Source organism: Perca fluviatilis, chromosome 7 (genome assembly GCF_010015445.1).
Source record: "Perca fluviatilis chromosome 7, GENO_Pfluv_1.0, whole genome shotgun sequence".
Lineage (NCBI taxonomy): Eukaryota > Metazoa > Chordata > Actinopteri > Perciformes > Percidae > Perca > Perca fluviatilis.
Genome location: NC_053118.1, coordinates 5,450,700 through 5,474,045, shown reverse-complemented (window position 1 = coordinate 5,474,045; position 23,346 = coordinate 5,450,700). Strand labels below are relative to the sequence as shown.

The 23,346-nt window shown below is 38.8% G+C and overlaps 1 protein-coding gene across 3 annotated transcripts in view; it reads right to left on the bottom strand.

Annotated features, from left to right (window-relative positions):
- Positions 1–6,955: 6,955 nt before the first annotated feature.
- Positions 6,956–23,346, bottom strand: part of LOC120562244 (palmitoyltransferase ZDHHC3-like) — a 130,877-nt gene continuing 114,486 nt past the window's right edge. For 2 of the 3 annotated variants that reach the window (XM_039805862.1, XM_039805863.1), the window contains one exon: positions 6,956–8,121. In XM_039805862.1, the coding sequence (XP_039661796.1) occupies positions 7,918–8,121 (204 nt within the window). In that variant the 3' untranslated portion in view covers positions 6,956–7,917. Of the gene's footprint in view, positions 8,122–19,777; positions 22,209–23,346 lie in introns of those variants that run through there. The other variant, XM_039805864.1, reaches the window with a different exon arrangement.

Sequence of the window (23,346 nt, the reverse complement as noted above, 5' to 3'; positions counted from 1 at the left end):
TTTTGGCGCTACATCGGAACGTAGGCAGCCGTTATTCACTCGGTAAGAGAAAAAGAACGACATTTAGTGAATTAAATCCTAGCTAATACTGGCTATGCCTTGTTGTGAATAGAACGAAAGAGAGCTGTGTCTGAATCCACTGTCGTCACGGCGTTAAAGGCAGTGAATTCCATTAAAATGGTGACTCATTCCTTAACACTAGCATCCATGCTAATCGGTGCTAATCATGGATGTATTAAGAGAACGGTGTTAATACTGTCTATTGCTAATAGTGCAAAGCTAACGGGTTAGCTAAGATGCTGTATTCATATGCTAATAGGGTAATTAGCCACAAAAGGCTAGCAGAGTACTGTGTATTTCCTGTGAAAAGGCTAATGATTCTATCTATTGGTTATGAAAAGTAATGTTGCTTTTCAACACTATTGCTAGCTGTGGGTATTTGTTGAATGAATGTTAGTACGGTTTTAATTGTTTAACGAAGTTATAATGGTGAAGTAAGTTAAAGAAGAGGCTAATTTTTTTTTTTAGATTCTTGTGCATCTTTTTACTATTACCTTGCAGGGAAGGGATAAATAAGCATGCATGTCTTAATGCCTCTAAATTACAACACTGTAGCTTACGTTAGTGAAAGGAAAATAATACAATTTGAGAGATGTTTACATGCAATTTATGCAGTTATATTAAGAATAGTGTTAATGTTACTAAGGTAGGTTCCATAAAACTGAATTAGAAATGTATTTTTGTATAAAGGTTACGATATAAATGTACTTTTGATACCTGAAAGGGATTTATATACTTTTGATAACAAGAGAAGACATTTGAGAACGGTTGTACAACTGAAGAGATTTAGATATTTCAATATGGGTTAACTGAAATATCACTTCATTTTATTTTCATTGTAGCCTAAGCAATTGATTTTATTTCTGAATAGTAATTGAGAGAACTGATTTGGCCTTATCTACAGTGAAATTTGAAGATTTGAACGCGTCACGGGGGAGGTCCGGTCCAGAGAGAATATTGGATCACATTGATTCTTCAGATCCCAGAGTCTTCCAGGGGTTACAGATTCCCAGTTCAGTGGGCTGGGTGGAGCTACAGGATCAAGACTCAGAACTTATACGGATTGCCCTGAATTCCTTCTTCATGGTGGTAGGACAAACAGAAACCAAACTCATATGCCACGCGGCTAACGTTGAACATCTCTGAACTCTTGTCATCAAAGCACAATTCAGCTCATAGAACTGAAAAGGGTTTTATTATTTTAGTTGTTATTTTTCATACCTGTGTTTTATCTGTATATGTGTATTAATATACAAAGAAACATGGCATACCATGTTTCTTTGTATATTAATACACTTCTCAAACTTTATCTTGGTTTCCTAGTCTCTTTATTGATGTTCAATTCTCTGGCTCTTAACAATCTAGTTTTCTTCTGGTTCTGGTCCAAATTCACAACACTTCCTAACACTACTACGAGCTATTTCATAAATGTACATTCTTACCATACCGTAATTAGGGTGTTACAAATACTGTATTTTACTTGTGTTTCTTTTGTATCTGCTAGCCTTTGCAACTCATTTATAAATGCTTTGTAAAGCATAGCAAGTCCTCACTTTAGATGGGCTCACATCATGTAGTCAACTAATCAGTAGTAACTCATGAGTTAATCATGGATTGATGTGTTGGTAAGTGCTTGTTAAAGATGTATTAACACTAACTATCCGTAGGCATATTTCTGAAGGCATGTCCAAATAGAGCAATACGTGTGTGTCCAGGTTCTGGTAGCCTATGGAACTCATTTATAAATGCTTTGTAAAGCATAGAAAGTACTCACTTTAGATGGGCTCACACGGTATACTTAACTAACCAGTAGTAACTCATGAGTTAATCATGGATTACATTATTGGTAAGTATTTGTAACAGATGTGTTAACACCCCAGCTATTAGTTTAGGCCTTTTTCTAAATCATAACATTTTATTTAAGACATGAACAAATGTAGGTCTAGATAGTCTGTTAATCATTATGCATTTACAAATGCTTTACTGATTAGAATGAATGTAGGAACTATGCTTTAGAAATGATAAACAAATAAATTACTACTAGTTTGTAGATAGTTTATAAAGGGAAAATTATTTAATTTACTAATGGTTTTTGCAATATTTAGAAAGTGTCAAACTTCTATTTATAAACATAATTTTCGAGAGCCTTATTTACTATGAACAAACCATTTATGAGTGTGTATACAAATGCTTTATTCATGAGAATTGCAGTGTTTTACAAATGATGAACAAAGCATTTAGCAATAGATAGTAACTGGTTTATAATGGGAAAATTATTTCATTTACAAATGGTTGTTTCATTATTTGCTAAGTATAAATCATGTACTTAAACATTTTTCAAGATCGGCTTATTTACTATGAACAAACCATTTATAACTATGTGAACAAATGCTTTACTGATGATGAGTTATGTAAGAACAATTAATAATGATGAACAAACCATTAACTAATAGGCTTGTTTACTATGAACAAACCATTTATAACTGTGTGAACAAATACTTTACTCATGATGAACTATGTATGAACATTAATAAGTAATAATGAACAAACCATTAACTAATAGTTAACTAATGCTTAAAGTGCCCATATTATGAAAAAATCACTTTTTCTGGTATTTGGGGTGTTCTTTTGTGTCTCTGGTGCTTCCACACACATACAAACTTTGAAAAAAATCCATCCATGCTGTTTTGAGTGAGATACGGTTTCTGAATGTGTCCTGCCTTCAGTCTCCTAGTGAGCTGTTCAAATAAATTCAATTTATTATAATTATTAAAATCGGCTCGGACTGTGACGTCACAGTCCGAAATGAGCTGGCTAACCAAACCGTTAGCTCGTTAGCATGCTAACCGTTAGCATTAGGATGCTAACGCTAATGCTAACACTAGCATGCTACGTCGTTCTCAATAGCAAAATCTGCTACAACACACACAAGTTCACCATAATCTACAAAAGAACTACTTACATGTGCGCCCTCATTTAGAAGTCTCCCAGCTAATCCTGCCTTGTAACTGACCAAAGTTGGAGAAACAGGCTTTCTTTTACTGTCTCTAGAGTTAGCTAGCTGACATGATCTACATCTGAGCTACTGAGCATGTGCGAGTGCAATCAAAGATAGTACAGAAGAAGAAGATGAAAAGAGGTCTCACTCTGTAGCTAAAACAGAAACCAGGTGAAAAGAGGATCTGCAGCAGTGAGAGAGAGCTGTGCAGTACAACAAAAATATGGTGTTTTTTGAAAATTAAACCATGTAAACCTATTCTGGTACAACCTTAAAATACAGTTATGAACCTGAAAATGAGCATAATATGGGCGCTTTAATAAATGATGAATTATGGATAGTTATTATAAAGTGCTACCCATATATATATATATATATATATATACACATAATATTAGTGAGGGATAACGTATGTAATGGCAGACATTGGAAAATATGTCCTAACAGGGTACTTTGGTCTTGCTTCGACCTGAAGGAACTTATTTTTCAATGATTAGACTAACACCAAAGCAGCATAAAGCTGGCACATCCAGTTTATATTTTATCAAACACTATGTTGCACTTAGATTGTTAAAGTACCTTTCCCGTCTTCTTTTGTTGTTTCGCAGCAGCTCGAACTGTGCCTCCGGTACTGCAAAAACCTTTCTGGCATGCTGCTTCCAGAATGCAGAACCTGTGTTGATAACATATTTAATGATTGAATGCATGTAAAGAATTTTACCACAAGACAATATGACATGGAATGCTAGTCTGTACCTCTCGTTCCCTCACAGTCCACAATCTGATTGCCATGGTTGTCAATTAGGACAACTGTCTCCTCCTGGCCCAAAGCTTCTACCACCTTGGCTGTTATGGCTGGCACTGAGGCCTCAAAGTCTGAAAAGTTTACTGTGACTGCCCTAGAAGTTTGAGGTCTCCCATCAACAACGTCTGCAATCAGGACATTCCTGAGAACAAATACAGTCAAAGGAATTTGGGATAATTTATACTGCCAGAGACATTATCACAAGTCGGTTATTTTTTGGGAGATAGTTACATTTTAATAACCTGTGTTATAAGATAGTGTACCGTCCACATCACGCTTACCCTGTCCCCACCCGAGATATTGGCTTTCTTGGGACAGAATCTAGGTTACCCTCCATCTATTAACTAAATATCTTCCTGGTATGGCAGTACCACTATGTGTTCCGGCCCTCCCCTATAGGCCTACTTACCTCTGCATCATTTTCGGTCAGGGAGCAGACAAGGTGGTTGCCGTCGCTGAGGCAAACGGGGCTGAGGCAAAGGGAGCACTGCCAGGGCGGCGAAAGGTGAAACGATTGTTGCTTTGAAGGCTCCCTTCACTGCTTTGGCGGCTCCCTTCTTCTCTCTGTGCACTTCAAAATGTCCACCAGACCTCATATCCATGTATTCAAAAAACCCTCCAGATGGCAATATAACTTTGTTGTGGTCATCTGTGAGGAACACTGTCGGTGCACGAACCTGAAATATAACCCTACATCAATTGACAATTCAACCAAGCAAAAATACTGTCCAGAGTAGATGCTATGTATGAAAAGGTGAGGTAACTAGCTAGAATAAAATGGTTCAATATCCTTATGGGAATTAAATTAGCTAGGTGTTATTTGGTCAGGTTAGTTTTGGTTTGGAAAAGTGGAAAGTGTTCTATTTTACAGTAAGTTTGCCTGGGATTGTGCCATGACGTGTGGGTATTTTGTTAGCTTGTTGGTCTAGATAGGTAGCTAGGTGTAGAAATCCTATAAGCTAGCTAGCAGCTACACTGCCAGAAGGTAACAATATATTCTGCTTTGCTCTCAGGTGGGAGATAAAACTGCGTCTGAGTGGGCGCGCGGAGGAGCAGATGAAACTGGGTCTGATAGTGGGCGGGCTCACATCTCCTAGACGACCAACCATTATTATAATCATTAGAAACAGAAAGAGAATATTGTTTTTTGTGTTTTTCAGTTTTTTCGTTCTGGTTTTTAAAACAGAAAAACCAAAGAAAAAACACATGGTTTTTGTGTTTTGGTTTTTCTGTTTTTGTGTTCTGGTTTTTAATACATAAAAACGAAGAAAACATACACTTTTTTGGTTTTTGTGTTTTGGTTTGAAAACTGAATAATGAATGAACGAACCATACACGGACCATGTAGCAGTTTTCCAGTTCATTTTTAATTTGTATGGACATTGGAAAAACGAGAAAACGGAGCTCATAATTTTGTTTTTCCATTTTTGGTTTGAAACCAAAAACGAAACATCGACCCGTTTTTTTTGTTTTTTTGGGGTTTTTTTAAAACGAAAAACGGATTATACTTTAGTACCCTGACCGAAACAGACAATCATGTACAGAAGATGGAAGCGAGCACACTACCTTCACTGACACAATGCCAAGATAAACAAAATCAATCTTACCAAGTGCAGAAGTTGCGAGTGGGTTCGGAGTGTCCACCAGTCCTGGGGCCTCATTTATGAAACTGTGCGTAGATTCTATTCTGAAAGATTTCGTGCGCAAAAGTGTCAGAATTTTCGTATGCAAAAACAATATTCTGATTCATTTAACACCTTGCGGACGTGCGTTACCTTATGCGGTCGTGCACGAGCCTCATGCTCCCCCCAGGATCGTCCCATATTTGTCCTAATAAGGTCCATGTTAATCAATCAGTGAATATTCCAGCCGCGAAAGGAGCCCTTGATCACCAATCACGAAACGGAAAAATGGGGAAAAAACACGATTCAGTGATTGTGAGATCGATGTGCTCCTAATAGAGGTAGAACGTCGAAACAAAATCCTGTTTGGAGCTCAATTACCAATGATATACATCATTTATGGGTCATATTTGCCATTTACCCCTGTGAGATCACATTTATGATCATATGATCATTTTTCGTTTTTTGTGAGAAAGGAAATTCAGTTATTAAAAAGGTAAAAAATAGAAACAAGATTTCGGATCATTATTGGTGCAAAACAGGTGAAAGTGCTTGAAATGTGACAATTTGGTAACTTGTATGGTAACTGTGTGGGAATAGCAGGTGCAGAAAGACAACATTCCCACACACAGACACCTACAATCAGACACGACCACATAAAGACGCACAGACACACATACACACACACACACATCAAACAAACAACGCATTTCCCGGGGAGAGGCAGGGGAGAGGAGCGGAGGAAAAGCGCATTTCCTCCGCGGCACGGAGTGGGAGGAGCCCCTTCCTCTCCCCCGTTGCTGGCAGCTCCTCGCCGGGCGCAGCGACCGGCTCTGGGTCGGTTTAGCAAGAACGGGATTGTTGGGTTCAGGAAAACAAAAACTGGGTTAGGTTCGGAAAATGGGCATACCATCGGAGTTCACTAAAACGCAGTCTACAAAACCTTGGGAGCATTACGCACGATCACACGTGTGGTCAAAAGTTTGCGGAAAACTGGGAACATTTTTACGCATGGAAATTCTTTATAAATCCTGACTATTGCAAGGAATGTTGCGACGACAAATTGAACCCTGCTTCACGCAACTTTTTCTTGCTTAACAGGTTTTATAAATGAGGCCCCAGGGCTCGTTTGAAGCCGAACGGCGAATACACCGTCCCCTCGCTGAAGAGGGACAGCTTTTGTAGGGCGAAAAATCCGCAACTCCGACCGTAATCGCAAGGCTACAAGCGGCGAGCTTAGTAATTATTGATTAATAGTCTACAGTTTCACCCCAAGGTCACAGACTTTGTTGATATAAGTACTCAACCTGCGTAAGCGCGATACGAAATATATTCAGTGTTAAGCACTGCCTCTGGTGGTCGTAAGGATGAAATATGTTTGCATGTCATGTAAAACTGTGCAGATGAGTTTGTGAAAAATAGTCAATCATTCCATGCCGTTTCGATTAACAGAAAAAATATTACAAACAATACTGTTTGTAGTGTACAGATATATGAAATATTTCCATTTATTTCAGGATTTAAAAATGAAAACTAAACAATGATAGTTTGTTAAAAAAATGTAAACATGAGGGGTCCCATGATATTAGGCACTCATTTAACAGTTAAAGCCCTTATCCAGAAGTTCACTCAATTAAACAATAATCTCTTCCTCATTAAGTCAATAACCAAGTATTACATATATGTGGGATAGAGATGAAAATGGCAAATCCAGACACAGACACCAGAATTGGACAGATGAGTATATGAACAATATATCATACGTGTTTCTCCCCACACTAACATTTGCTTGTCAAGACAGTTAAGGCACAAAGTGAATTAAAATCCTAAAAAAGGCATCAAAGACAGCTAAATGGTTGAAAGTAAACTGCTCATGCTTCAGTGGTGTTCTCCTGAGACAGCTTAATAAAATGTTTTATAATCTAGTCTTCTCACCTCAAGTCAGAAACACTTTGGAGAAGTGAAGGAGCTGGAAAGACTCAGAGATCTTGTTGTGCACAGTTATTACACAATGCTTTGAGCAAAATACTGCAGGTTTGCAGCATGAGTTAAGTAGTAGAAAGTAATTTCCACCAGGCATTAGCTTCCTTTTTGTGTGTGCAATGGCAGAACATTTATATATATTATTTACTTATTGTACTTTATTTATTTAAAAAAACCAAGTTGCTAGTTAGGTAAAGATATTCACAAAATGTAAGTATACTGTAAGTATACACCCTGCAAAATAGCTACATTAACACTGGAAAAGAAAGTAGGCGTGATATTTTCACATATATAAGATATATAAGTCTTTGAGATAAAAAATACAAATTAAAATTCCAGGTGGAGTCTCACTATTTAGAAAGCCCTGATAAAGTCCACCAATTCAAAATGTTGCATGTAGAGAAGCACTGCCAGACTGAGAATAAAGGGTTTCCTGAATGCAGGCAGTGCTAGTTGAGTGGTATCTCTATGACGTCCTCTTCGATGATCTCCCCCTGTGGGACGGGCACATGCTCTGAAAGGCTCTTGCAGCTTAGCCCTGCAAAGGGGCTGCACCAGGATAAAGAGAATGGGCCACCGAACGCCATCTGCATGGCTTCCCAACATGGCAACTTCCCCCACTTTCCTGTCTCTCCCTTCAGACGCTCGATTCCCTGGAGAGGACACAACAATTGAGGGTCTGAGGTGAACAGAGCTGAGCTGGATGTCTTTTTCTACATGCACAATCACAACTATTGCACAAAGTTGATGACTAAAGCCTTATTCGCACGGGACTATTATTACCAGGGGTCCTCATTTGATTTAGAAATCTCCACCGCGATAAGAAAAGTCTGTATTTCACTGACATTACTCCCTGTATATGATGTCAAGGCTCTGTCAAAACTTGCCAATACCACCCTAAATCACAGAGATGCAGTTTTGCACGGAACTAATATAACACAATCTCTCTGTTTGGCGAATATGGTAGGTAATTTGCGTTGGAATTTTTACTTGACAAACTACAGACATTCGCAGGGGATTAAGATCATAGATGACCTCTGCAATTATTATAAATAACTAAGTCCCCAGGTAATACTAGTCCTGTGTTTTATATATATATATACATATATATATGAGTTATCCTGTCCATATTGGCCATAAGCAATCCTTTCCTAGTGTGACACAAAGTACAGCTGAGGCTGATGGGAATGTCATTAGTTTTGCAGGTATTTAGTCATAAGCTAATGTATTACAGTTTTTTTCGATTGCTAAACAACAGTGGGCACAACCAAAGCCACATGTGCAAAACTATAACTACAGTCTGCACAGCAGCAGTTCATGTGGACCAAACTCTAGTTTGTTTTTCATTGCTTGAACACAGTTCAGGTGTCTTGTTTTAGACTAGTTAGTGAACATATACAGTATTTATATGGAGAAAGCTCAGAAAGCCTTTTTTTGTACACAAACACCAAATAAGAATGAAACAATTATACACTGTACCGTTTCAGAGAAAAACAAGTAAAAGAGCAAAGATACCTACATGTCCAGGTAAGATGTTTGAGGTTACAGCTATAAAGAAAAAGTGAAAAACACTACCTTTACTATAGTAAAACTGTGGACTTCCTGTTTTTCAGAAAGTAATGGAGGTGAAAGCAATGGAAACACCACATTACATTTTATTTAGAAATGATGCAGACATCCAAGTGATGAAGAAAGCTTGCAACTCATCCTGAGGGTAACATGAATGTGTGAACCAAATGTCATGACAATCCAGTTACAGTTATTTCACACAAAACATAAGGTTATATACATAACCCCAGTACTTTGAGTAATATGAGTGAGATGACTCAGAAGCACTTATCTCATTATGCCAATCCTGATTGGTAGTGAGTCCATCTGCACCAGGTAGTGCCACCTACCGTAAATAGTGTGTGCGGATGGCACAGCGTCATTCAAGATAAGCAACCTCTTCTCACCCACCCAAGCAAGAAGGGTTGTCTGGTGAGACATATCACTCATATTACGCAATCTGGGGTTATGAATATAACCGTAATCGTAATATTTGTTTCGATGTCTCACTATGGGATGTGGTAGCTCCTGAATTGCCAGACAGCGATGGCTGCCAAATACACCTTAACCACGAAAAAGGCTTTTGGTTTATCGCTCAGGTCCTGTAAGAACGATTAAATCATCCCCACTGAACGTGTCCTTTTTTGTTACACCATTCCTCAAACACCTTTCACGTACAGCTATACAGAGACTTAGTGGAGGGGTTACAGGCTGCCAATTCGACATGCCGCCACTCCGACATGCTTCCATTCAGACATGCTGACCTAATCCTAATGGAAACAAAAATTGTCGGAGTGGTGGGACGTTTGAAAACAATGGAAGTGCCGCCACTCCGACAATTAGACATCAATGTCGGAGTGGGGGTATGGTGGAATGGATGGCGGAACCCTAGTGGAGGAGGCCCTAGCATTGTGGATAGTGGCGACCACCCTCTGTGGGAGTCCCTCAGCAGTCAGGTCGAGGCACTCACGGGCCAAGCCCACAGCTCCAGGCTGTGGCTGAAACAGTACCACCCCTTCCTGGAACAGCAGGTCCCTGCGCAGCAGGAGTTGCCAAGGCTGGGCATGCATTAGCTGATAAATCTCCAGAGCCATTGCAAAGCGGGCCAGTGTGGAGATCAGAATCAGCATGTAACGCACCCTGGACAGAGTCGGAGGAATCAAGGCCAGGGGAGAGATGCATAAACCAGCTTGCATGGCCGGGCGTGTGCTAGTGCGTCTACGCTGAGGGAAGCTTTGCTCTGACACTTGCTGCTCTAGAGGATCAGTTTGCATAACAACATGTGCAACTGCTGGGAGCGAAAACCTCCCTGGCGGTTGATATACACCACTGTCGTCGTATTGTGCGTCCTCACTAAGACGCGATGACCCGCAAGCGACGGAAGGAAACGTTTCAGGAACAGAAACACCGCCGAGAGCTCCAGCAAGTTTATGTGAGACCACTCGACCCTCTGCTCCAATGGCCTCTAACAAACCGGCCTTTGTATCTTGTATCTCCGCCCCAGCCTGACAGACCTGCAGTGACCACTTTGGTGGAAAGGATGGACCCCCATGCTTGGTTCACAAAAGACGGGACCCTCCAGTGATGCAGCGCCATAACACTCCTTTCGCTTCCCTTTGAAGCAGCAGGCAGCAGTGCTCGTCCCTGTGTGGTGGGAGCTCCAAGGGCAGTAGGTGGGTTAGACGGAGCCCTGAGGAGATGCTACTTTCAAACTTGCTAGCTTTAACATTAACTATAACTAGGTCTAGTTATTCTCATACAGAGCGCTGTTGTTGAATGTGTGTGGGGGGTAATGAAATCAATAGTCAAGACAGAAGTAAAAAACATTTCACAGCCTGCCTCACTTCATCTTTGCGTATGGCCTGAGCTATCATCTAAAGCTACCAGCACCGAAACGGAAAATTTGTGAGGGTTGCAACTTGGCTGCAACTTTCAACTATCAATGCAAGATGTCAAAAAGACAAGCATCTGTAATAAATTTAAAATTTGCAAACATGACCCTCAAAAAGTCAAGAGCCAGATATGCGAAAGGAAAGTGTAATATCACAAATCTACAAGTTTGTCAAATCAGCTGAAAATGGTAAGTAAACGGTTTAGCCTTGATAAAGTATGATTGCCAGGACTTTTAAATGATACATACTGTATGAAGCATATGCATTAATAATAATATGCATTTAAAAGTCCTGGCAATCATATGTATCGTATGTATTTTTTAAGAATAATTTATTTGATCCGATTATCTAATCCATACTGACTCCGTGTTTCGTAAACGTCTCTGCTGTCTGTCAATAGCAGCTAGGGCTGAAACGATTCCTCGAATAACTCGAATAATTCGATTACAAAAAATCCTCGAAGCAAAATTCTTTGCCTCGAAGCTTCGTTAAATCAAAGGTTGTACGGCTCACTGTGTTTCCGCACGGAGGATTATTACTAGCGCACACGAGGCTTGCGCTTCTGCGGACACAACCTTATATATATGTCAATGGACACAACACAAGCACAGACAGTATATAAACAAGACTGACGGCCCAGATTACAAATGAAGGAAGACGAAAATAGCGAGGGTGTAAGAGAAGAGATAGGCGAGAGGAAACGACAGAAAGTTTGGGATAATTTTTAGCTGCAAACGTGCTGCTACATCACCTCTGTAACAAACATCCAGTGTACTCATCCATTCCACGGAGCGAACCCGACACAAGGTAGCTAACGTCTGCTGCTCTCGTCCACCGCGCTATTTTACACAACTAGCCTACAGCATGCTACTCTGCTAATAGCGCTGTTTTACACAACTAGCTAGCCTATAGCATGCTACTCTGCTAATAGCGCTGTTTTACACAACTAGCCTACAGCATGCTACTCTGCTAATAGCGCTGTTTTACATAACTAGCCTACAGCATGCTACTGTGCTAATAGCGATGTTTTACCAACAAGCTAAAACGAAAGCTGTCGGTTTGTAGTCTAACTGTTTATTAGTTTGCTTCTAATCTTTGCAAACTTAGCTAAGCCGGAGACAAACGGCTCCTCCCCCCAGCATGGCTACTTAATATGCACGTGAATGACGTCATCATGCATTCTTTATTCTTTCTCCTCACCATAGATATATCTATGCTCCTCCCTGGCTTCTGAAAATGTGTCCCCCAGAACAGTGTAGTTGAATGGCCCTGTAAGCTTCATACAGTCACATTTACCCTCAGGTCGGTGAACAGCTCTTTTACATATCCAGTGTAAAGAGCCAGAGGCAAGAAGGGGAATGGGGTGAAAAATATTAACATTTTGGCCACCAAAAATGTACTATTGTAATGTTGTTGTTTTTTTAAGGGTCTTGGAATTTGGCAATACAAATTTTTGCTTTTTCTAAAAAAGGAAACCTGTCTTTTGTATATAACAAGCGACAGGTTTCCTTTTTTTTAGTAAACCACAATAATAAATATTTACTATTGCTGTTTACTAATTATTTCTTACTAAGTATTTCTTATCCGATTACTCGATTAATCGATGGAATAATCGGTAGAATATTCGATTACTAAAATAATCGATAGCTGCAGCCCTAATAGCAGCACAGTGGCTGGCTAAAATAGTTTTCATGTCGGCTCCATGAGAAGAAATCAACATTCTTGCTCACCCACCGGCAAATGTCTGTATACTAATTGATGTGAGCTTGTCCCTGTCTCCTACGTGTACTGAATTCTGCAGTTTGCTTGATTTTTTTGAACATGTGACCTTGACAAATCAAGTGGGAATATTCTGTTTTACTCTGATGGCTGAAGCCTAATTTTAGCCTAGGTTCAGTGCCTGAATTTGATCAAAAAAGGTGCTGGTACTCTGATCCAGCAGTTGCATGACATGATCATGTGTTTTGGATATATTTATACACGTTTGGTAATATATCACTTATGCATTTCATTGCACACATTTAGGGCTTGACATGATCCTTTTGCTGACCTGCCACTGTGGCTACAGTGATGAAATATTCATCTGTGATTAAGGTTGTGTGCTCTTTTTTGTATGAAAAACACGCAACAGATTAAAGATGTTGTAGGTAGGATTGGGAAGAGCTAGGACTTAGCCAAATAATTTGAACATCAACAACTTCTCAGTCCCTCCCCCCTTTCTGCTAAAGCCCAAAACGGCCTCCTAAGCCTCCTACCTCCACAAGGGAGAATGAATGTGTGTGCATGAGCAGTGATTGACACGAAGTTTTACATCTGAAGCGTTTAAAGAATCTATTTGTCCATTGTTTCTTTCTAAAGAAACACAACAATGTATAAAAGGCTCAATTACCTTGTACCTCACGTTTTGGTTCCATAGCAGACATTGTTGTAAAAATAGGCTAACGATTATGTCATAACCATGCGACTTACTGTTGCACAGTAGAAAAATTACCGTACAGTACAGGAGAAGCTAACAGACAGTTTCGACTCACATTAGCTGTTTAAGTTTAATTACTAATGTTAACTAGCATTTTAGTTAGCAATAATTAGCCTGTGCCTATTTGATCTCCTTACATATACCTACGCTCTCAGTCTGCAAGATTGGGAATGATTGAGATTTCTCTTGGCACAGCTACAGAAGGCTTACAACTTTCAGACAGGTTGCTCACGTCACATCTACGTCTTCGAGCTCAGTTGGAGGCTGCGCAGTAACCCGAAAAGTGCTTCTAATAGTCTCCTGGTCTCCGCCCAGAACAACAGGATCTGTTGGTCCATTTTATATATGTCAATGGGTGTGAAAGATTAATTGAAATTGGTTTGGAATGTGCACTCAAGCGTCAGCGCGCCCCGATGACGAGAAGCAGGGCGCACTTAGCAAAAGATGTACAATATGTTATCTAATACAATTATCGATGTTAACAAGGACTTTTTCCAGCTCTTTTTTCTCAGCGTTAAGCTGCTATGTGAGAGATGCAGTTGTTTAGGGGTGTGTACCTACTCACCGCAGGAGGTGATGGTACTCTGTACTGGTGAGTTCCGACCCATTTCTGGCACTGCTTAGGCTAAATTTTGGATTGCATTTTTGCAAAGAGTGCAAAGAGTGTGGATTTTGTCCTCCATCTTTTGCAGTGTAGTTGTGAAAGGATCTTTTCATGGCCAGTATAGACAGGAGTGGTTACTCTTTCAATGTACATAAACATATTAGTTCTGATTATTTTGTTTTACAAGAAACACGCCCAAAATCAATACTTTACAACATGACTTACATGCACTTTAAAAATAAAGAATAAACCCCTGCGGAAGAAGCAAACAAGTCAAATGGTGCATGCATCCTGTTACGCACAAAGCTCACTCATTCATTCATAATGTTTGGTTAAATGTGAAACAGCAAAAAAAGAAAATCAGAAAAAAATGAGGTGCACTTTACCCCTTCAAATTGAATTCAGCATGCTTGTGATGTGTTAAGGCCCCAACACACCAAGCCGACGGCCAAGAACTAGTGGCGACGAAGGCCGACAGAAACTACAGCGGATGGCCAAGTACCACGTACATTGTGCGCATGAGAGCAAGGAAATAATTCTCCATACCAGCAAGCAGCAGTAATCTATAAGTCATTCTAAAAGGAAAACCGGATACAAAACAGTTTTTCTGCGAGAATATTTTTCAGCAGCGGGGGAGTTTGAACGTCAACTCAGGGCTTAATTTGAGCCAAAACACGCCGGAACATGTTCTGGCACCTCCGACGTTGGATTCAGAACCTTTTTTATTGGCTCCGTCACCTCCTGTCTAAATTAATCGCCTGAATGAAAAAATAAACTTTGTGTAGTGTTCAATGTTGTTATCTGTTTTGTTATTCCCCATTGAAGTTCCACAAAACTCTTGTTTGCATTTTCGTTGCGTTTTGAGGTGAATTTTCTGGGTAAGACAGAGGGGGAGAGGGACGGAGGGAGGGGAGGCACTTCAACAGCGCGGCGCTGCACTTCTAGAGACACAAGCGCTTGTACTGGTTGAGATTGCTGTTATAGCCTCATTTCAGTCAAGGGAAAAATGTCAAAAAAACAACAAAGTTTGCTTAACTTGTTCAAATATGCTGGCCAGTCGGATCCCAAACAAGCAAAAACCGTTTCTAACGATCAAGAATGTGGAGACCACGTGTTTTTTTTGGTTAATTTAATAGTCCGATGGATAATTGGTGCTTGTGAAAACGATTGTTGCAGTGTATTTTTTATTTCATTTTTTTTACATTTCGCACCGATGCAGTGCATGTTCTGAAATAAAAAACTAAACATTGCCCTGATGTCCACACAGCATTGTTTAGGTTTTTTTTGTCAGCGAAGCTACTAGGCAGTGTAATTTTTATTTTTTTGTTCCGTTACTACGTTTTTAGTCACCGGATCCACCCCCCCTCTGCACTACGGGACCTCCCACTTAACAAATTAAGCACTGCGTCAACTGTAACGCTACCTAAGTGATAACAGCATATAGTTCCTTTTTAGCAACAGTTTGCTTTATTTGCAATTGTTTCTCAAAAGCATATGTCTAACAATTACATGCCATCTGGTTTTATTTCTCTGACAAACTTTACAACAACAAAGATCCATTTGAAGACACAGAAGAGTGTTTATTTTACAAAAAATTATGCATAAATGTGACAATGTTTACCTGATGTGGTCATTGACAACGGTTAGTTAAGGTTTTGTTGTGTAAAAGCGATCTTCACATAGTATATCTGTGTAACGTAAGATATGTTTTGGCCACTGTTTTATCAAACTGTTCTGTGCACATGAGACTTTGTTTTTCATAGAATTGTATTTACGTAGGCTAAATACAACACCTGCAGCCCTGTTGCACCAGCTGTGCGTAAGTTCTATCTTAAGTTTGTGTGTAAAGTCCACACTAAACAAAACGTTGAAACTAGTTATTTTCACTGCTTCCCAGCAGTCATGTCATTATAGTTAGATTAGATTATATTGTGACATTATAATAACAAACACATGATGATAGCCTAAACAGGGAAACTGTTATGATTAACGTTAGTAGCTGTTAATTAAGGTTAACTAACCCAACTGCTGCCAGCGGTCATCCTCTATGGAGGATATATTTATTCATAATTCAAATTTAAAGTCCAAAGAGAAAAGGAAGCAAGATCAAATTTAAATTATTTTACTACGCTACTAGGAAAAATCATGCCATAAATGAATTTAAAAAAGAAAAAGGAAACTGAAAAAGCTAAGTTGAAAAGTAAAATGATAATTTGAAAATTTAAAGTGCAATGTAAAAAGTCAAATTTAACTCAAAATGTGAAATGGAAAAGCTTAAATGGAAATACTTAAATTAAAATCTCAAATAGAAAAAAAAGCCTTTGCACTTTATAATTTAAAATGTTATCTTTTAAATTTTACACTTGGCAATTGCCCTTTGACATTTTAAGATTCACCTTTTCCATTTCGATTTAACATTTGGCTTTTCGATTTGGACTTGACAGATGTCAAAAGCGGAGGCGTGGCCCAAAGGCTGGTAGGAGGGTCTGAATCGAAAGGGGGGGCAGAGGCACCTTATGGACAGCAGGGGGAGCTGGCTGCTGGGAAGCACACTGAGTTGAGGAGCATCTCGCTGCAGCCCGTGGGAAGGCAGGGCTTGACATCAAGCCAGCCTGGAAGTGAAGCCTCTTGTTTGACATTTTCCGTTTCCTTTTTTCCTCTCTCATTCGGCTTAAAGCCAAAATGTTCCCACACCGGAACTGAAGATTGCGGCTTTGTAAGTCTATTGGGACTTATTCTTCCTAACTGGCTGTAGATAACTGGCTTCTCTTGACCTGTCGCTATCCTCTGTGTGTGTGTGTGTGTGTGCGCGTGTGTGTGCGTGTGGAGACGCTGCCTGAGCCCCAGAAAGCAGACGAGAAGACAGAGGCGGCGCGATCGACTAAAATGTTGGTAACATTAATTTGTATGTCAAAATGAATATATTCTTTATTTTCAATTATAAAAATTATCAATTGCAATATATTGCGTCACCAAAAGCTACTGTGCTCATTTTCATATATTGTGCGATAAGTTCATATATTGACTATCGCGACCGGCCTATCTGTGAGTCATTTTATATTTACATGTGACTGAAATATACATATGAGTAGGGTTGAGCATCGAGAACCGATTCCTAATCGGAATCGTTTCAAAAATTACGATTCTATCGGAATCGTTTCTTTATTGGAATCGTTTGGGAATCATTTGGAGGATTTGGTTTCATATCCGATCATCACATCCCAATTTATCATGCGCAAGTTTGGGTTTCCGTAGCGGCCAGGTGCTTGTTGTGTTGCAGCCATGGAGCACAGTAAGCGGTGCTCTAGTGTGGCTTTATTTTACGTTGAAAAAGCTGTAAAACCGCAAACCACCTTTGAATCAAAATAAAACTTTCCTCTTATTTGTGAAAATAGGCATGTGACACGTTTCAACTCCACCCCACAAAGAATCGGAATTGAGAACCGATAAGAACCGGAATCGAAAGGAAGAATCGGGATTGGAATCAGAATCGTTAACATCCAAACGATGCCCAACCCTACATATGAGTGCACTATTAATAATAGTCCCATGAGAAAGTTGTCTGTAAATGCCAAACTTTGCATTTAACACTTGAAAAGGGGAAGTTTCATGTGTTTGCCATGCTATTTGGACTATTTACCATCAGTGATGGTCAACATTACATTCATTTTTCTAAGTTTACTTTTTACGTTACCCCTTACAAAGGGTCAAAAGACAAATCTAAGGGGTTGTGATGATTAATGGGAGAGCAAATGAGGAAAAAAAAAGAAATTTATGCGACACAAATCTGGGTTCATATTTTGGAGAGTTTTGAGTCAAACAATTATTGAAATGAAACCATGTGATAAGTTTAGAGGGGAAATCACCATTCGGAAATCAAATGAACGAAAAAGTACAGGCCCAATTACAACATAAAAACTTCACAGTTGTTGCTTTATGACTATTCATAAACTTTAGGAGCGGTGGTGAGCTGGCTAATGTTCGTTAGCTAACGTTAGCTTGCTACTTCCACCCACCTAACATGCCATCATGCTACACAGAAAATGAGCCGAACAAAGTTGTCACTCTGGCGATAGCAATGTGCTAAGATGTAACAAGAGGTCATGAAAGAAATATTATGTGTTGTCATATCTCGATCTTTTAAAAGACATGTTTATGTTGAAATAAATACACCTACACAAGTAGTTATGTATCTCGTTGTACATTTCGTTGCCATCTTATGGGCATAATGTGCAAAATTAGATATTCCAATTATTCAAACCTATGTGTTTTTTAGAAGGAACATTCAAAAGTCCTTTTTGGCCAGTTTTGACAGCTCTTCTGTGTATTGGATAGATCAGATGAAATGATAAAGAGAAGAGCCTGTGTGTGCTCTCATAGTCATTTGTTTGCTTTCCTCACTACCGCTTTAACAGTCAATCAGATGGATTGGCTATTCAGCAGATGGCTGACGACGATTGGCCCCCAAAAAAAACGGTGCGGGACACACCGAAAAACTAGGTCAATGGTCTGTCACCGTTGGCCCAACTTGGACTGAGGGCCTCCTTGGTGTGTCAGGGCCTCTGTTACTTAGCTTACCTCTCCTCAAGATTACAAAGAGTTGTCTGCTTCAGAAAGCTTTCGGCAGAATGAGTTATCAACAAAAGCAAATGCATGTGTAGAGAAAACAATGCATGGGAAATAGGCACATTACAAATAGTAAAGTTGGAATAGAATGAAAGACAGAGTGGAAATTTAATAATGCAGGGTGTGAGGGAAAGCAGAATATTTTCTCTATTCTTTAAACATAAAAATTGAGGTTGAAACATTTTGGTGAAGTAGGCCCTTCACAATGCAAGAGGAATAAAAACATTAGAAAGAAGCATACCATTTTGCATTGCAACAGAGAGGTATTTATTCTCTGTGCATGTGCTGAAATATTTTCAGAATATTTTGAAAGAATTAAAACTTCTGTATAAAACAAAGCATCTCTATCACCAAGAACCAGAGAGACTTGGCATCATCATACCAGCAGTGTTACAAACATAAATAAACATTCAACTGTACCATGCATTAGAAAACAAAGGATACAGTACATACATATCATGTATACAAAGAAAAGACTAAAATGCACATTTTAGAACAGAGCAATTCACACAGGAGAAATCTGAAATAATAAATACAAAGTGCAAATTAGCATATTTAGTACTTAAAGCACCCATATTATGCTCATTTTCAGGTTCATAATTGTATTTTAAGGTTATACCAGAATAGGTTTACATGGTTTAATTTTCAAAAAACACCAATTTGTTTTTGTTTTTTTTTGCTCCTCTTTTCACCTTGTCTCTGTTTTAGCTACAGAGTGAGACCTCTTTTCTTCTCTCATCTTTGATTGCATTCGCACATGCGCAGTAGCTCAGATGTAGATCAGATGTCAGCTAGCTCCATAGGCAGTAAAAGAAAGGTTGTTTCTCCAACTTCGGTCAGTTACAAGGCAGGATTAGCTGGCTCTAAACGAGGGCACACATGTAAGTAGTTCTTTTGTAGATTATGATGTGAATTTATGTGTGTTGTAGCAGTGCTTTGCTATTGAGAACAATGCTAATGCTAACGCTGGCATGCTAACGCTGGCATGCTAACGCTAGCATGCTAACGCTAGCGGTTAGCCAGCTCATTTTGGTTTGTGACGTAGAAAGCCGTGCAGATTTTGAACAGCTCACGCGGAGACTGAAGGCAGGACACGTTCAGAAACCGTATCTCACTCTAAACAGCATGGATGGATTTTTTTCTAAGTTTGTAAAGCACCAGACATACAAAATAACAATAATAAAGTGATTTTTTCATAATATGGGCACTTTAATAGTGTAAATATGAATGATGAAAGTTAATACTTTGTTAAATGCAGTAGTGCAGAAATACAGTCAAACTAATATAACGCTGCTGCATAACAAGATGTATGCAGAGCAATACATTTTTAAACTATGCTTCCCTTCCTCCACACAGGTTTTCATATTTTTCAATTTTAATGCAGAGCCGGTGTCCTTTTTTGAAGAATTTCATATCAAAGTTTTTCTAAATAATCAGGTAATTTTGGAAGACGCTCACACCACACACACACACACACACACACACACACACACACACACACACACACACACACACACACACACACACACACACACACACACACAGGGAGGCCAATCCTTTCCTCAAAAAAGGGAGAATGAGCATATGTTAAAATATGATTGTTGACAGCCTGCTAACTCTACCGACAAATCTAACAACCATTGCTTAAAAGACATGAAGCTGACATATGTACTGATTACTTGAATTATTTAATTTCCTCCTTGAGCATTGGAAGAATGATTTAGGAAAACCTGCCAAAACCAAAGCAAGCTGGCTTTTTGATTCTGAATTGATTCCGTTTGGTGGGACAAACAGAAACTTCCTGCCTTTTGGTAGGGAAAAAAACCCATCTCTGTCCTCTAACAAAGTCTTTGTTCATGTCAAGCATGTATCAGAGAGGAATCAGGTGAATGTCCCACACTTGGGTAAAATGTAGATATTTAAGTAATTTAAAACACATGATTAAACTGCAGTGTGAATTATTTGGCCTTGTATGCAGTTTTCTCAAAGGGATCCTTCACTCAGTCATGTAAAGCTCAAATACACTTTAAAGGGACTTCAAACACGTTTTCTTGTATGGTAAGATACTATCTACTTGTCTCACAGGTAAGCTGTGGACACTTTGAACACCACCCATGAATTTACCACTTACATTTTTCACAGAGGGTGCGGGGGGTTATCGCAGTATTACAGTCAATACTGGGTATTGCATGCATTTAGTGAATAGGGATACACCATAAAAATTATCCCAAGGAAAGGGAAAAACAGACCACTTGGGAATCGATATTGTATTGGCAGGTGTGAGTTAAGATATCAGGAAAAAACATGGGATTGGTGCATCACTAATTGTAAGAATGAGTGAAAGAAGCCACAACTTTATTCTAGCAGAACAATAACTTTTTTTGCCCGACTGGATGTATCTAAAATATTTTCACAAATATCCACAATAATGATAGCAAACTGTTCCTTTACAGTGCTTTATTTGGCACCAGGTCAGCCAAGAATGGATATTTGCAGAATGGCTCCCACAAGGAATATGATTGTGGAGACTGTTACTCTTAACCTACTGTAACCTAACAATTCATTCAATCCATTCTTGTGGGAACATATTTGAAAAGTTTATTTTTGTCCATATCTGGAATACACTACTGATTACTGTTTGACAAGAGGATGATACCTTGTTACTACACATATTTCCCTTAAAATTAAAAATTAATTATAGTTTAAACAATTTGTCTATTGAGTCACTTAAAACAAAATTATTCTAAAACATATTTGATAATTGTTTAATAATTTCTTAACCAAAAAAAGACAAAGCAGCTCTTCAAATGTGAAATTAGTTTATGTTGTGTTTTATGGTAGTGAATCGAATATCTTATGTTTTTAATGTAAAACTTCTGTTGGTTGAATAAAACTTTTTTTTATATGCTCTGACATTTTATATGTCAGAGCATATAAAAATTTAGATTTATCAATAATGAAAACAATTGTTAATGGCAGCCATATATTAAATTCCATTATCTTCCATTGTATTGTGTTTTCAACACCCAAAACTAAAACCATCAGCATGGCCAGGGATAAGGGAGTGTTTTTTGGAATTTAACTGAACTAACCCTTTAGGGGAAAGCAAGAGAAAACAGTACAAGAAAAGAGAAGATACAACAGCAACAGACAACAGAAATAGAAACCGCTCAGAAAAGAAACAGATGTATCACAGTGTTTCAAAACAGGATTCACAAACTGAAAGTGCTTTCTTTTTCTCTGCAACTCAACTTACTTAAGGCAACAAAAAATAAAACAAAGCGCACAGATGGCAGAACAAAAAGCAGATGAAAAGCTGTCCATGGCTAGTGTGGGAGGTAAAATATACATCATTGGGAGCAACAGACTCTATGGGCTGGGAAGGTTTTCACACTTTGGTTTTGACCTGGCCGCCTCGTTCAATGCGCTGAGCTCTCACACCACATACTGGTAGGTCTCAGCCTTCCCATGGTCAGGGGTGGAGAAGGGACTAAACCACAATAAGGAGAAAGGGTGTCCAAATACCGCCCTCATGTTCATCCACTTAGTTTTTTTAGCCCATCTTCTCTCTTCCTTTTTCAACTGCTCTATGCCCTGAAAATGAGAGACAACCAAACTTCAATTGGTGTGCTTTTGTTACCTTGTCAGTAATCATAAACCAAATCCCAAATAACTTTTTTTTGGCCACTAAATAAAAAAAAGACAAAAGAAAATTGTAACCCTTTCTAAAAATCATCCAGGTCACAAAACCAGTATTTCAGTGCATTCTCTACAAGCATAACATAGCTGCTTGTCCTATTGTCTTTCCCTCTGTGTTGTTCAGTTCCCTACATGTCAAAGCCCTGTCTCCTTGATTAAATGATCAAATGTCTCCCATAGGAGTCAGATGACCTAGAGTTGCAGACAAAAAGAAGTTCAAAGCAGGAGAGGGAATTTGGTTTGATGAGCTACAATACACAGGCACACCAACAGGCTAAATGATTTAGGTTGGCACCAAACTACTATAGTGTGTACGGATTCCTTCTTCTACTGATAAATGGAACAATTTACCTTTTCCATGAAAATACATTTGTATTTTTGAAGTAAATCACTTATGGCTGTAGAAAAAAGCCATTGATTTCATGAGCAGATTGTTCCAAGCTTAGCCAAGATAAAGGAATACATCTTTAACGCCTAAGGGTTTAATCTATGGCCTTCACTACTGACTTTTGAGATGACTACCTACTGGCACTGGTGTGGGGTGACACCAGCATACAAAATTATTATTTTTTTATTTGCATTTTATGAAAATTATATAAATTGGTAACATAATATTGCTGGAGTTACGCATAAAGAAATTTAAAATGACAAAATAAGAATGAAAGAAATTAGAGGGAGGGGAATAAAAAATTAGACAAAGAATAGCTGATTACCTAAATATCAGTGTGTAAATTATAGTTGGCTGGTAATATGATACATTCAAGTCAAAGGATACATTAACGACGGGGTAGATATACACACACAATCACATATAATCACACATACATCAATACATAAGCACGTGAGTCTGTGCGCACACATGCATACACATATTCACACACTGTGTGTGCATATGCATTTATGTATTTCTTAAGCTAGACATACAACTCATATCCCATTATTCTCTTAGTTATCACAACTAACAAGAAGATCATTAGCAATATGCATTGTATACCTAATTCATTTTTCCTATCTTTTTCAAAGATATATACTT